This window comes from Drosophila tropicalis, unplaced genomic scaffold, assembly GCF_018151085.1.
Source record: "Drosophila tropicalis isolate 14030-0801.00 unplaced genomic scaffold, ASM1815108v1 contig_593, whole genome shotgun sequence".
NCBI lineage: Eukaryota > Metazoa > Arthropoda > Insecta > Diptera > Drosophilidae > Drosophila > Drosophila tropicalis.
The window spans coordinates 952,312-966,536 of NW_027173070.1; the positions used below are offsets into that span (position 1 = coordinate 952,312).

General features: G+C 35.7%; 1 protein-coding gene across 2 annotated transcripts in view; it reads left to right on the top strand.

Moving 5' to 3' along the window:
* Positions 1–153: 153 nt before the first annotated feature.
* jing (AE binding protein 2 jing) overlaps positions 154–14,225 on the top strand; it is a 152,177-nt gene continuing 138,105 nt past the window's right edge. The window contains exons 1-2 of one of the 2 annotated variants that reach the window (XM_068291359.1): positions 154–280; positions 3,996–5,204. In XM_068291359.1, coding sequence (XP_068147460.1) covers positions 4,552–5,204 — 653 coding nt within the window. In that variant the 5' untranslated portion in view covers positions 154–280; positions 3,996–4,551. Of the gene's footprint in view, positions 614–3,995; positions 5,205–14,225 lie in introns of both variants that reach the window. The other variant, XM_068291358.1, reaches the window with a different exon arrangement.

A 14,225-nucleotide genomic window follows, 5' to 3' on the forward strand; every position in this document is an offset into this window, starting at 1 on the left:
GCTCAGTGGCATGACTTTGTAACAGCTGTTTGGTAATGATCGTTCTCTCTGTAAACTCTAAAAGCTCACTTTATGGTGGAAAAAGCAGAAAGCGTTTTTTTTTTTTTTTCAAATTCGCGATTTGACGCAAGTCGAACATTCTCCGGGCTTTGCGGGGTATGCAAAATGCAATGTGCTGCCGTGCAATACGCATTGCAACAATCGTTTTCGTCTATTTGTCGGGATAATTATTCGTCTCTAATTGGAAAAATATTTTGTGCTTGCAATGTAAAAAATTTGCGTGAGTGTATAATGTGCAAAGTTCTTAAAGCAAATGTTAATAATTCAAAAACTGCATAATCAAAATAATAATAAGTTAAGCGGTACAATGAAGGATGCATAGTTAATATGTGTGTACAAAAAACAAGCAAAGCAAAAGCAAAAATAAAAACAAAGCAGAAATCTCTCACCAATACCAGTGCACAATCATATGGCCTCTCTCAATTGCATCACGAAGTGCGAGTGAGAAACACAGAAAGAGAGCAAGAAAATGAATTGTGTTTAGGTATGAAAGCGTGAGTTGTATATAATGGATTGATTAAAGTTGGACTTAAATTAGGGCATAATAAAAGTGGTATGGCATTCTAATAAGTACCGTAATTAATTCCCCAAGTTATTGCTCACGCTGTCATCTCTACTCCGCACACGCTGGCTCACACATACACACACTTAAAGTGATCTTACTCACTCACACTTGTCATATAACTAATAAAAGCACGTGTTGTCTTTGCTTTTTTTCTTTTCTTTTCTTTTGTATTCATGACGTGATTTTGCATGGATTTCTTACAATTGTGTGTGTGTTTATTTGATAATAACAGTTGACTTTGCTTTTTTTTTTTTTTTTTTTGTGTTTACTCTTGCACAACGAGTCTATTAGTTAATACTTTGTTTTCTTATCGAATGAGATTGCTTACGTATAGAAAATCGTAGGGTATAGAAACTGCCTAACCGTTTTCAATATGTCTTCTATTTTTTTTCTCTTTTTTCTTGGGCTTGTTTCAAATTATGGAAATCAACTTTGTTGTTGCTTTTTTTGGAGGGAAGTTGACGTCGCGTGGGTTTTTGGTTTCTGTTTCGGTTACGCCTGCGTCTGTCCATTGGCGTGGGGGCTTCTGCGTTTTTTTTTTAAACAATTGAGTAAATTAGTTTTAGTAGCTAAATGTTAATACTTATTTGTTTATAGCCGTTCATGCAGATTTTCCTGTAAATGTTTTGGCATGTGTACCTACAATCAATAAGTTGAAAAGTCTCACGTTTTTTCAATGAGAAACAAGGTGGGCAGATGCTAACGATGGGAAAAATAGGCGTGTCATCCTTCTGCATTGTGCCATCCACCGATTTCTTTTCCTATTAACCCAGTTTTTGAAAATGTTGGAATTTTACAATTTAAATACATAGTTGATACATTGATCCTTTTCTTTGAAAAATGTCCTTTTCGGAATTGATAATTTTGTTTAAATTTTTGGTGTCCTAAATTCAAACTGATTTTTAATGTAATATAATTTTTATGATTGAAATTCCAAATTTAACAATTAAAAATTTGCAAATATCATCACAAAAATCATTTATGTACATACATATGTATGTATATAATAAACTAATAAATAGACTTTGGTGAATAAAATTAAATATATATATAAAATGATTAGGAAGTTTTGACTATATACAAATAAGATGTTCAAAATTACAAATTAATTATTCAAAACTCACAAAGTGATTGTTAGCTTTAAACTCAGGATATTTTAGTTTTCTGTTGATGATTTAGTGATAATGATTATCAATTTTAATGTAAAACTATGAACATAGTTTATTTTTAGAATTGTATGTATGTATGTATGTACATATGTATGTATGTATGTACAATATGTACCGAAGAGTGTAAGAGTTAATTCTCATTGATAAGCAAAAGGCAAATTGTGTAATAGCAGAAGTAACAAATTTTTTTGGACATTTATTGTTCTGCTTTTTATGTCTTTATTTTTATTTTTATTAAGTCATAAAAACATAAGTACAGCTACGCAGATGTTAGAGTATCCAATGATATAAAAAAAAACTCTAGTCAAGATTTTTAATTACTTTCGATACTCGATTGATTGGACTTGACATGTTTATAAGTCTACTTAAGGTTTTTTTTCGAACCACTTTTTCCGCATAGTTTCCTATCTTTAATATATACTAATACTACAGTTCTTTTACAGTTGGTTTTGTTTGGTTTTTTGTTTCTTGTTCTGTGAAACCGGTTTGGTTAATACCAACTGATACTATTTACTATCAATTTCGTTGACTCTCTTTTCTTGTGGTATTCGTTTTTCATGTGTACATTAATATCAACAGGTAAGCAAATTCAGGCTCTTGTATTAAGTGTGGATTTACCTACCACCCACAACACAGACATAAAATATCCACAATTGTTTCGGAAAAGCAACCAAAATGCTGAACTTCACCGAAAACCAAATACTCGAATACATATCCATGTATCTACAAATACATACATATGTATGTATGTATTTATATTCCATATGTTGTGTGGCGCAACAAGGCATGGCATTAACCAAATGTACCGACTTGAAGTTACCCTACAACATAAAATGTATTGTTGGGACTGTTTTTCACACATCTTGCCTTATCAACATAGGATTGATTAAAATTTATTGTTACTTTTGGAGAGTTGATTTTAAACATTATTAATATGAGTTCAGATTCGTTTTAATGATTAGTTTCTCTATCACTTTCAGCCCATAAATCTCAAAGCAGCACTTATGCTGCTACTCTTCTTAAAGAGTGGTATAAAACTAAGACTAAGACTATTTGCCTTCTTATATTAATATCAAGTTATAGAAATGGCTAGAAAACTGTGTTCCAATAGAAATACTTTTAACATGCATTCGCTTTGTTTCGCTTTATATGCCCACCAAAATCAATGCGTACAAGGTATACAAAACAAAACAAAACAAAAAAAAAAAACTCACAACCGGCTGCTTTCTGTGCTCTCTGCCGTGCACTACACTTCCCCACGTAGCTCCCCCGCCCCGAACAGACATAGTGCCACTCCTGAGCACTTCTAAAAAACCTGCTGTCGCTGCACAGAAACAGAAATCAAAAGTGAACAACGACGACGACTCGCTTGCACATTGCTGCCCCCCACCACTCCCATCCACAGTCTCCTCCTAAGCCCCCTTCCAATGGAAACACTATGAAGCACTACTACTATGCGCTTCGGATGCTCGTGTGGTCGGTTGTCCCGATTGTCGGCTGCCTACAGAAGTCGTCGGCATTGGAGCCGAAATCAGTGGAGCCAATGTACGGGATTGTTCGTCTGGCATTCGTTCTTGTTCGAGTGTTCGTTTCTTGATTTCTGCCCCATTCTAGTTGGCCAAACGGTTTCGTGTACGGGGGCTCGTGCCTCTTCGGGCCCCAACGACGAACTGCCCCAACTCACAGTTGTTTTTTTCAAGCCACAGTATCGTCGTTCAGTCGTTTGCTGCAGCCAGCACAGCAAGAGTAAGAGCAAAGAGTAGGGGCTGCTCGTTTTGCAATGTTTGCCAATTTTTCGCGTCTATTTCGATAAACTTAAAATTGACGACACCAAATCTGTCGCACTCTTTCACTCTCGTCTCTCTTTGTCACACTCTCTTTGTAATCAACAATAATTACGAGATTCCCAGACATATTGGGGCCCCTCGTCCCTTATGCATTTGATAAGCCAACTTAATAGAAATTGTAGGCGTCGTGTGTTAGTGTGTGTGTGTGAGGTTTCACTGTAATAAGCATAACTTTTGAGTTTGAGATATTTGTATTTGTTATTAAAAACAAATTCTGAATTCTCAAGTTTTTTGCATAAAATTTTGTTTTGTTTGATAAATGAAATCAGAAGCAGAAGCAGGAAAACCGGTTAATCGAAATACATACATATAATGTCTACATACATTTGTATACAACATGCGTTTCATTTGTAGCACATTGCACCGGAAATAAGCCAGCAACAACAACAACAACAACAATTGGCCGTCATTCATAAAGCTAAAAGAAGCAAACTTGATAACATAAAAGCCCCACGAAAAATTGCAATCAAAAAATTTATTAGCCCAAAAAAAAAAAAAAAAAGTAATATACAAAAAATAATTGCTGATTAAGTTTAATAAAAAAAAAAAAGTGTGTCATATTTTTTTTGGGAAAAAAATGTCTAAAATTCAATTTCAATACCATTTCATATATGTTGCTCGTGCAGTAATTTGAGTCGAGTGTAATTATAACAACAACAACAAAAGGTCTTAAACAAATGCAAAATCAACAAAAAAAAAAAAAAAATACAAAAATTCGGTTCGCTTTTCCCTTACAATTACAGGAAAATATATTAAAATAATGTGCCTCAAAAAGTGCGAAATAAATTTATATTTTAAAGTGGAAAACGATCGTTAAATTAGACAAGAAAATGTCTAACAACAAAAAGTGTTAACTAAATAACAAGACAAAGCATTTAATCACAAATTGTTAACTAAACAACAAAAGAAAATGTCAGCCATGCAGTTAAAGGATACAAAACTAAAAACTAAAGAAACAACGGCAACAACAATACCGTGTAAAGCCACGCCCATAGAAACAAGTACAACAAAAGCCACAGCAGCAGCAGCCCCAATAGCTGCGGCAGCAGCCACAAAGAAAACTTTAACCTCAAATGCGGCATTGTCATTGTTTGATCAGCTGAAAAAAGGCGTCAATTTGAACAAGTTAACAACAATTGGCGCCAACAGCAACAAAAGTGACGGCGACGGCGTTACTAACGCCAGCAACAACTTAGCGAAACCACCTGCTACTCCTCAGCCACTGTTAGTGCCACAATTCGCTTCATCAGCATCCTCATCCTCATCAAATATTGATCTTAAACCACCGCCAAAACCGCCTAGGCCATTCAATACGCCCAGCAGCATTGGCATAGTTCAGGGCACAAAACGTTCGAATGTTGTGGGTGGTAATGGTGGCTCTACCCTGTACGATAATACTGCCAAATTGGATATAAATATATTGCGATCTCAGCTCTATCAGGGCTCTAGAAAGACTGCAACAAAAGGATTACAACAGCAACAAGGTGAACATAAAAGGATTGGACAAAGAGGCAGCAAGAAACGTTGTTTGGATCGTTACGATTCATCAGAGTCATCAGACAGGTGAGTGATTAAGATACATATATGTATGTATATATGAAATGATACGCGGGAATCGAAAGGAATTCAAGTCTTTGAAATTGATGTTTGGAAACTGAAGACATTGTGTGATTGAGAAAATATAAATTGCAGCTAAACAAACAATAAACAAATACGTTTCAGCCCAGAAAGACATCAACAAAGTAGTTAGGCATTTATTTGTTTAATTTGAATGTTTTGAAATTGGAGCTCTTAAAAGTTGATAATTGGAATTTGAAAACGATATGCCAAATATTTTTGGTCTTTATTTATTTCTTTATGTACATTGTACAAAATTTGGAAAGGATGATGATATATTCTATAACTTTTGGAATTACTTTTACCAGATAGCTAGGAGAGAAATCGTAATACTCGTTGTGGGATTCCCCTCTTAAGAAAATCTCCATGCAATTTCTACATACATATGTTTGTATATTGAATACTTACCAAGATAAGATTACTTCTTATTATGAACGCTTTTAGTGGTCTATAAACTGGTCAAGAACATGCATTTCGTACAGATTGCAAAGAACTTTAGTATTTTCCATTTGGTCGTCTTAAATCTGTTCCTTTAATTGTAGTCTGTAACTATTTATAAGCTATATTGTTGTTATACATACTTACTTACATATACATACATATGTATGTATTGTTGATTAGCTTTAATGGCATGTAAATGCAGGTATACAAATACTACATATGTAAGCACCTCTAGATCTTTGTGTTAACAAGCCATAAAATGTAAAAACAGCTTGAAAACTTTATTTATATTTTTGCTTTTGGGCGTGGGAAAAACATTTTAATCAAATATCTTCTTAGTTACACATTAGTATAAAACTTTCTAATGCCAAAGGAAGATAGTTTTGCCTAAAGAACAAAACTTGGTTACTTTAAGTTTAAGTTAAGGCGAATGCATTCCAATTATTTGAGATCTTGTCAAGCTTTTTTTTGTTTTTTTGTATCTGGCTAGCCAAACCCAAACACTATAAACACTAAAAAAGGGAAATGTTAAATGTATCTGTGAGATGCTTTGCCAAAACTGAGCTAAATATACACACAGCATTCTGACTTTGCTTGCCAAAATTGAGCCAAAAGTGCCATCTAAATATACTACATACATACATATGTACATATGTACCTCTAATTGTAAAGATACTTTTTGTCAAACAAAAAGACACAAAAAATGAACAAACACTGCAAGAAACAACTTTCACGAGAAGAGCATACTAATAATAAGCGATTAAAAGAAATTTATCTGACAGTTAATTGAGGCAATAATCAATATATTTAAGCTAAACACATGGAGGCACGCGCCGCCGCCTTGTTTAAAATTTATGACTTATAAGGTGGGGGGTATACAAATGCAGATACATATACTTAGGCATAGATATACATACATATGTATCTTAGGAGAGAGATTCTTGCCAACTAATTTCCGCTCATTAAAAATGCACAACGAAAATGAAAGAAACACACAAAGACAAAGACAAAGCCAAAGCAAATCAAAATGAAATTCATTGCGATTGCAGCCCACCATTTGTATCTGAAAGATACGCAACATGCGGAACATGCGTTCATTTATCAGTTGATGAGTTGCAGTAGCTGCCGCTGCTGATTTTTAAATTTATATCGCGTGGGCGCTGATCACACACAATACAAACTTCAAAAACGTTTCATTCTGGCCTCTGATTTGTTGTTGTTAGTTTAGTTTTTGCATTGTACCCTGTACCATGGCAGTGGGCATGATGTGTATTGGATTTATAACAACAAAGTTTATTCGAAATTGGAATTTTTGTTGGGAATGTAAGCCCTTTCGCTTGCGGGTAGAAAAGTATCTCGAATTGAATCGAGGCCATTTCATAATATCTCCATCTCTTAACTAAAACAGGGTATCGGTTTGTCGATTTCTCTATTAGACCCATGCAATATATTTAGTTTTTGTTATTTTTTTTTGGATTTGCTTGATCTCTTTGCATTTTAATTAATTTACTCTTGTTGTTGCATGCAAATCATGCATAAATTTTACACTCGATTCCCATCGATAAGAGTCAAAGTATCCGTATCCGTATTTGTTGTTGTTGTGGTTGATGTTGAATGTTGTTGCTTGTGTCGGTTTCTGTCTCGTGGATTTTTCGTTTCGGTTGTTCCACACGCAATGCGCTGCATATCAAATGTTATCTCTATCTACTATTAAAATACTATATTCTACCTATATTGTATCTCTCAGTACGTTTAGCACGGCCCTTACCCCGTCTGTTTCCTCCCTTTATCACCCAACCCCAATCTCACTTTGGGGCTTCGGCTGAGTTCGTTATTCAGTCGTCGTTTGGCTTTATGCGTTCGTTTTTTGTCGGAAACAATTTTAACTTTTGGTCGTTGAACTTTTTGATTTATTTTTTTTTTTTTTTTTTTTTTTTTTTCGTCGTCTCGTCACAGAAACATGAAAATTTCAGTTGTTGTTTTGTTTGCTCTTTGTGTTTCTTTTTGGTTTTGTTTAATATTTGTTTTGTTTTTTCATTTGTGTGTGGTTTTTGGGCCGTCTTTTTTGGATTTTTTTTGTGTTTTTCCTTCTTGCCTTTTCGTGTGTGTGTTGGGTTTTTTTCTTTGCACATTTGTTTCCTTTGCGGTGCATTAAATTTAATTTGCACATCTTTAGCAATGATTTGTTTTTGCTCTTCGAATCTCTTTATGTTCGCCTTATGAGCCTAAATGTGGTTTATGTGATGGCATTTTGAACGAATTCCGGAACGAATTCATTAATTTCCAAGGAATTGGTTAATGCAATTCAATTTTTAAGAATTTCGGAAATATTTCTTTTAAATTAAGGTTGTCTGTTTCTTTGCCTTTTCTTTTAGTGGAAAGTTTGATTTGCTTTATAAATTGAAGAAATGAGTTATATTATCATTCAATTATTGACTAGCTTACAGAATGATTTACTTAATAATATCGTTTGAAAAGATTTAATAAATAGAACAACGCATACATTAGATATAGACATTTAAAATTACGGTAGATTAAGGATTAGATTATCCTTACTTACTTCTCATGGCCACTCGCAAGTTAGGCTTAAAATATCAAAGTTCTGATTTATTTTTCTAAAATTCCATTTTCCTTATGTCGATTACATTTCATTTCTTCATTTTGTATAAAGTTGTTGCCACTTCTTACTTTATTTTTTGGCATTGTGAAACACAAATTGTGTTAGGATAATATGGAAAGCTCTAAATGCATTTTCTTACAATTGCCTAGAAAAATCTTTTGAGGTAATGCAAATATCTATGTATGCACTTAATTCTTTTCTAAGTATAGTCATTTATTGGGTGTTATAAAAAATAATCAACAATTTGAAAGATTTATTATTTGCCTAACCATTATTTGACCTCCTTGGCTGTCATTGTTTATGGCCATACCCTGTATACATACACGAAATTGGGTATGATAGAACAACTTAAAGTTCTGTCCCTCCTAAACCATAAAACATACTTATGTGTGTATGAATGTAAATCCTAGTTCAGATTGATTGGATTGATTTGTTAATAGAGAAAGCTCAATAATGGTTTATTTGATGGAATTGATTCGCAGAGCATCTTTAAGTCGTTCTTGTTAAACCTTTTGACTAGTTGCTAGTCAAGTTTGTAAGCATCTCTGCATTGCAGCATCTTCTGCCAGATCTCAAACTATTGGTAAGAACAAGCAATGACATAAACAACACTCACACACACACATGGACTTGGCCATTAAAAAATTAATTATTTCATAAAGTAAATATAAAATGTAGACAACAAAAAAAGCAACAAATTGCAAAGCACTTTTTGTATCTTGTAGTTATTTCCGCAGCATTTAACTTTAATTATTGTTCATCATAAAGCAACTACCGATTGCCGACAACGACGACTGATGGACTCATGGAGTGACCGACTGCATGCAGTTTGTCATCATTTTTCTTTAACACACAGACACAGACACACACACACACACACACACACAGAGAGTAGATAATCAACGACCAAGTCTCTGTGTGTGCTATTGATTTTGTTGTCTTTTGTCTTGGTACAGGTTTTCCACGTTTTTCCACATTTTTCCAAGTGCGAACAACCAAGTGCGACCGACCCACTGCTCCAATGGCGCGAATCTTTTGCCTTTTTAAAGTATCTTATACTTTTCGTTTCTTTCTTGGTTTTTGTTTTGTTCGTTTTTGTTGCTTTTTTTTCTTTCTGCCAAGTCATGCAAACACACACAGATACACACACACACACACAGAGAGGGAGAGAAAAATACATTGTGTAATCGCCCACGTTGATTTATCTCGTTTAAGTGACTCCAAAACGGCAGTCAACTTTGTCGAAGACTGACTGTCAGATTGACTCTGAATGCAATTTTTGTTATTTTTTCCCCCTCGTGCCTTTTGTTGTTGTTGTTTTTGACGTTGAAAGTGTACGAAGTAATGTAATAACTTGCAATTGCTTGCTATTTGTATTTGTAATTGTATTTTTTGCAGTATTTGTATATTTATTTTTGCTATTTTTTTTTTTTTTTTTTTGGTTTTGTCGATATATTTTTCCGTTGGCTTCTCTCTTAATGCTATTTGCCATTTTGGCAAGCTTTTGGCTCACTTCTTAGCCACAGACTATTCGACTTTTTGCAGTCTGCCCCAAAGTAGTTGCAATAATATGTCAACTTAAGTGCAGTAGTGCAAAGTCAATTAATGGATTTGTTCCCAATTGACTTTGTTTTGTAATCGTATAGAAGAAAACTTCCTAGATTATGGAATCGATATCAATTTTAGTGAAGTTAACTTTAAGCTATAATTATCTTTAGATTGATTTAGATCTAAGACCAAGTGAAGATTGATAATTTAAATGCAGTCAATGGACTTTATTTACTGTAAATAGCCATTAAACCCATTTTAGCTATTTGAATAAGAAAAGAAAATATAAAGAACCATCAAAGTTTTTGGATTTTTAGGAATATTGAACAATTAGTCTGTTTAAGATACTTGTTATCGAAGCAGATTGTCAAAATTTGCGGCTTTACCCGTTAAAAATTAACAGAAAAAAGTGCCCGATAAACATTTTCGATAAACGTTCTCCAAAGAATGTAAAATTGCTTCAATTTTCGCCTTTGGGTTTAATTTTGATAGAGCAACAGGTTTTGTCAGAGTTTTGGGTGATTACGCTCGATTATCAAAATGAATATGTTCGAGTGGGCTAACTAATTTAGGGCACCATCAACAACAACAGCAACAACCATGAGAATTGAGATTTTGTAAGTAGCCCAAAATTGTAGACCAAGTTTCTCTACAACTGGCCAACTGCTTGGCCCCCTCTTGGCTCCATTATGGATATCTGTAGATGCCAGAGTGTTGCCAACTAGCTGCCACGCCCATACACACACACACACACACACACACAGCATCAACTCCTACCGCCGCATGTCCATAGTGAGCAGCAGCAGCAGACAGCTAACGTTTCTGCCATGACTCTTGGCCAGATTGAAAATGTGCTTTTGTTTTCATATTTCTCTCTTTTTTTTCTGTTTACCCCCTTTTTGCGTTTTTTGTCTTTTCCCTCACTTTTTTTTCTTATTTATTTTTGTTTTATGTTTTCTTTTTCATTGTAATTTTTTTATAGTCTGCAATCTGTTGTTGTTGTCGTGCAAGTGTTGGCAGCGGAGTCGCTAGTTGCCGGTCCCCAGACCCTCACAGATGCCCCACATGCCCCAAAATCCCCAATCCGCACAGTCTTCAATGCTTTGCTCCAGCTACTGGCGACCAACCCGTTACCCCTCCACTCCAACCCCCGTACTATGTTTTGTGCCCGTTTTGTTGCACCTCCTGCTGTCAGCCCTTTTTGCCCTTGCCTCCTGCCTTGGCGTTGGCTTTGCTTTTTGGGTTTCTTCCACTTGTTTCAACAAGATGCACATTCTTAGCCCATTGCTCTACTCTAACCGAATGTAAGGTATTTAAATAGGTGGTTTCTTCCAGAATGAATTTAAAGTGTAATTAAATATAAACATTTGAGTATACACACGTTTAAGAAGACAATGAAGGGGCCAAGAATCAGCTGAGACTAAACTCGATTAGCAAATACAGTGAAACCTCGATATAACGAATCTGAGGGGGATCGCAAAATTATTCGTTATATCTATTGATTCGCTATAGGTACTGAAATGTAAGACCTTAGTCCTTTCAAGGGACTTAACAAAAAATTCGTTATATTGGGTTTTTCGTTAAAACGAAGTTCGTTATATCGAGGTTTCACTGTATTACCAAAATAGTTGTTGGTCATTAGGATTGGATATAGAATCTTGTAATATACATACTTATCCTCTTCAGCTGAATCTATAATGTAGTCAAAGTCAGTACCCAAAATGGATGAAAGATAAATCGTTTCATCTCTGGTAGTAGTTAACTAAAAGTATGCAATACTTCTCTTAAGGATTGGGGATGGCAGAGAGTAGAATAAGCTAAACTAGTGTGTTTATTTAAACATTCCTAATCATTAGATAATGGCGAGTGTATAACAAGTTCGTCTCGTTGGTTTTATGCATTCTTTTTATACATTTTTATGTCTAAAACGGCGAGAGGAATATAAAGGAAAAGAGAGTCAGAAGCAAACCAGCTGCTTCAGATGATGAGGATGATGATGCTCCTCGCTCGCTCTCTCTCTCTCTCTCTCTCTCTCTCTCATATGTGGTGTGCCTCTGTGTGTGAAAAGCAGTTTAAACACGAAATTAGAGCCTCAACCTCCCTGGGATCCCTCCACTTACTCGCCTAGTGCATGAATGGCATGGGCATGGGCATGGGCAAGGAGTACGGGCATGTTCCGTGTTCCATTCTTTCTACCCCAACGCCCGTACCGTCCCCTCCTCGTCAGACCGCGCCGCCCCTTAGGGAGCGCATTAAGTCGTAATAAATGCTGGCTGCATGTTTTGTACATTGACCTCAAAACTGAGCCACAAGCAGGTCTCCCCCCTCCGGCAGGGTCCCCCTCTTCTTCTTCGGCTGTGGCTGCTGCCTTACCCTTCCTTCCACGCCCACTTTTATATACCGTTGTTGGCCTGTTGTATCTTTTCGATGGGATGCTGTGTGTGTGTTTTTTTTGTTGTTTTGCCTTTGCTCTCGTTGCGCTGTTGTTTTTGTTGTTTTTCGTGCACATTTTGCTAAATAGCTTCTATTTACGTTCCATGGAAAATGCATTTTGCAATTGTAGAATGCAAAAATTTGTTGCTGTTTTTCTTACTCGCACGCTACTTTGTCTCTCTGTGCAAACAATGGCAATGGCAGAGTCTGTGGATAGAGGTTGAGATGGACTGGGGGGCGGAAGGTGGGGAAAGGAGGCGCGGCAGTTCGTAGCGGCGTCAGTGTTAGGCACAAAAAACGTGCGCGACTTTTTGGGGCCATAAATCAAGAAGGCAAACTCATAAAACTCGAAACACTGTGCATTGCTTTATGCTAAATTCTATCTTTCTTTTCTCCCTATTTGGGTTGGAATAGAGAGGGAGAATAAACGGTGTATATACTTTCCATAGATGAATCGCATGGAAAACTAGTGAAAATTGTTGAATTACCACCTGTCAATTGACTAATTGCATAAAGGATCGCACACACACACACACCCACTTTACACCCCTGCAAATTACACAATTGACTGCATTTGACCGCATTTTTATAGACGTCAAAAGGGTTTTTTGGTAAAAATGTTGAAACAAATAGTTTAAGACTAAATTTTTAACTGATTTGAACTCAACATTTTTTAAGAAGCTGTATAACCAAAAATTACAGGATAAAGCTTATATGTATATCTCTTTTTTCAAGTAGAATCAATTCCAATGAAAGTGCTTCAATGATGTAGCAACAAATTTCAATTGAAATGGCTCATAAATAAAGAATCTCAACAATATGCATTTAAAGTTGATCTTCACATTATCTTTAATCCAGGAAACTTGAACAGGTTTTCATTAGAATAATAATATATTGAATTGAATAAGCAATTGAGTTGTCCGTGTTCGAGTCCCAGGCTATTGTATGGATGTAGTCTTCGTCTAAGCCGAAGGCCTTAGTTGCCAGTGAACTTTAGAACTATATCCTATACTTATAATAACAGTAAAACCTTATATATATTTTGCTTTAAACACAGTCTAAGCTGATTATTTAACTTAGCTTTTCAACACTTAAAAGCTTAATGAAAATAGCTAATTTCCGCTTATGTTAAGAGAGAAATTAAACCTGGTTAAGTATCATATTGTATTGCCTGACAAATTGATGAATGACAAAATGTTTTTAATCGAAAATCAATGGCGATTAGTATGCACAAAATCCATAATCATTTCAAATTAGTCATTGGCAAAGATTTGATCTCTCTGCCATCATCATCATATAACAGGGCATATTTAGATATTAGATGCATAAATTTATGCTAATTTTGCAAGAGTCCACCCTTTTTTTAGGCAAATGGCAAAAACCCCAAATGGCATTCTAATGTTGGCCACCAAAATCAAAATCATATTAGGATGCTAAAAGTACTGAGAACAGGACAGGCAGGACAGGACAGGACAGGACAGGACAGGATGATAGGTGAGGTTTGAGGATTCTGGTGGCTAGCTGCTGGCTGGAGAGTTGCATCGTTCACTCACATCAACAGACATGCAGAAATGTTGGGGAAAATTTTCATTAATTATAATGTCAGTCGATGGTTGGTTGTTGTTGTTGCTGTTGCTGCTGATGTTGCTGTTGTTGGTGTGTGTGCATGCAGCTGAAATAACAGCAACAGCAATGGCAACAACTGGCAACAGAAAATGCAGCTGTAAAGCCAACAAGCCTACCGTCGTCAGCCTTCCCTGCCGCCACCCTGGTCATATTGTTGAGGCGTCTACTGGCCAGACAGGCGTCCAAAAACCAACTGACGGCTATGGCAGGCATTTTTTGTTTGGTCGCTGTTGTTGTTTTTGCATTTGCATTTGCATTTGTTGCTTTTTGCATTTGCAGGCAGCGAAAATTAGTCATTA